Consider the following 2,386-nt stretch of genomic DNA (forward strand, 5'->3'; position numbering starts at 1 on the left):
GACGCATTCGAATGCCCTCCATTCCACATTGTGACATGTTTGCCGAATATGTTATAATAGAGGTCACCTGTACAACATAGTTAAGGTTGAAATTATGCAAAAATATTATGGCAAAGTATTTAAAAAGTCACTACCTGGGAGGTGCCCATCTCATAACAAGTAAAGTTTTTAATACAAATTGCACCACGTGATCAAAACATAAATTGAAAAAAACAGCAAATGAAGCAATAGTTCCGAAGTACAACATAACTCAATAAAAATGAATACAACATAATCCTTAAAAAACCTCATAATTAAGAACAACGACAATCACTAACTAAGCCTCATAATTAACAAGCTTCATAAATAGCTACTCCTCATTGCTTTCTCCACCAAAATGACCGGCGTTTGGGGGATAACTAGGCATGTAATATGGTGGTTGATATGGAAAGTTAGGGGGATGGGGAGTAACATTTGGGGTCATGTTTTGGGTTGGTGGGTGTTGGGGTTGCACGTGGTGAGAGGGTTGAGAAAAACTGGGTACTTGTGGTTGGCCAAAGTTAGAAGGTTGTTGGCCATAGATAGGGGGTTGTTGGTAAAAGTTGGGTGTGGCCATGAAGTTTTGATATGGGGGCTGCATGAAGTTGGAGGCCATGGATGGAGGGGGCATGGAGCACGGCTGGGTAGTTTGATTTGTTTTAGAGGTAATGGTCTTCCTCACGAAACATACCCTTTGCGTCTCTGTCATATCCATAAAAAGTTGTTGCATGTGCGGATACCACGCAATGGCCTCTAAAAAAGTTACACTGGTATCATCATCAAGATCCATTCCCTTCACAAGGTCTTGGCACTTTTGTAGAAGAGAACGGGTCGTAGGGCTCTGAGTAGCGCTGGAACTGGTAGCTTTGCTACTACGCCTAGTTTCTATAGATGCCACAAGTCGTCCAAGTAGTGCCTTAGCCTCTGGATCACCAACCGGCCGTTTGCAACTTCGTGTAGATTTCTTTCCAATCCCCTTGGAGCTGGACGCAACATTCAACCCCTTCCTGGCGGTGTTCAACCCGGCTCGCATCGTAGTGACAAAATCGTCGTCGCTGCCTAACGAGTGCGATGTCACCCCCACTTCACCATCTACATCCGGGATGGGGATGGTGTCTACATGCTCGGTGGTAGGGTTTTCTAAACCCCTCGCATGAGCCCCATTTGCCTGGGTATTACCAAAGGCCTCGCAGTATAGGTCAAAGTTTTTTAGGGGTTGCTTCTTTGCAGCGTTGGCCCACTTCTTGTTCTGTGTGACAAAGCATAACGACATAAGTAAGGTTATGTTTAACACATGTCTTAAATTATGCAAAATACTAAAAAAATTGAAATTGAACCACAACACTTTACCTTAGCAAAATCGTCCCAATACTCGTCAGTACATGTCACTGCGCCTGTTACAGGATCCCAACCAGGGCCTGTGCTTATGCGTAGTATAACCTCCTTATCAAACTTGCCTTTTAGACGCACTCTCATCTGTTGAACCTTGGCCGCCGTCACCGGCTCCGTAAAATGTTTTTGTAGTTCGTTAGCCCAATCTTCCCAATTTTTTTGGGTTGGTTTCCTACCGTGGTAATTACGGTTATACTCTGCGAGGCGGTGCAACAACTCCTCCTTCTGCTTTTGATTCCAATGAAGAGTCGTTTCCTCATCCTTTCCCCCTCTCGGCATCTACAATTGCAGTTATTAGTTGAGTTGTGACATTCTTTTAAATAGCAAGTGTTACAACTTAGGGACATGCTCTCTTGTACTATGATCTTTCCTATTTGATTATTTTTTCGTCTTCAAATGTACTATGTGATCTGAGTCAATAAGGTGAATCTGCCTATTCTATTCTAGGCACTAACATGAATACTTAAGCTACCAAAGCTTACTTCACCTTGATGTAGCGGAATGAGGTTCTAGGCTGGTAAAAAAAACTTATAAAGCTCTCTTCTATCTTCCTAGTTTCATCTTCTAACGCGCTTCCAAACTCGGCAGATAGTCTCCGTTTCAACCAATCAGCCACATTTTGCATCCGCCGAGTTTTATTGACAGTGTTCCCATTTTTATTCACCACAAACACAATCGAAAGTGAAAAAGAGACTCCATGCAATGCCCCTTCCACATGCAAAGATAGACAAACAAACAAATTTATGAAGCATCAAGTATTCCATGTCCTTCCAACGCTTAACATATTAATATATGTGATATTTCCCGCAAAAGAGGGAAAAAAAACATAAAAGAAAGAAACAAAATATTCATGCTCTCTCTATCTTTCTCTGTCTAAATCTTCATGATGGCTAAGTTCATCATGAAAATGAGTTTTTGACAAAGACGAGCTTCTAATCCCTTGAAGAAAAGTGAACCTAAGCACTAGTAAAAAAAA

At 41.8% G+C, this 2,386-nt stretch overlaps 1 protein-coding gene across 1 annotated transcript in view; it reads right to left on the bottom strand.

Annotated features, from left to right (window-relative positions):
- LOC112092214 overlaps positions 1–1,689 on the bottom strand; it is a 2,931-nt gene extending 1,242 nt beyond the window's left edge. Inside the window, exons 1-2 of the mRNA XM_024167728.1 lie at positions 1,369–1,689; positions 710–1,267 (exon numbers count right to left, since the gene is read on the bottom strand). Of these exons, the coding sequence (XP_024023496.1) occupies positions 710–1,267; positions 1,369–1,689 (879 nt within the window). The remainder of the gene's footprint in view (positions 1–709; positions 1,268–1,368) is intronic.
- Positions 1,690–2,386: the final 697 nt, after the last annotated feature.

The sequence above is a fragment of the Morus notabilis genome, unplaced genomic scaffold (genome assembly GCF_000414095.1).
Source record: "Morus notabilis unplaced genomic scaffold, ASM41409v2 Scaffold409, whole genome shotgun sequence".
Taxonomy (NCBI): Eukaryota; Viridiplantae; Streptophyta; class Magnoliopsida; order Rosales; family Moraceae; genus Morus; species Morus notabilis.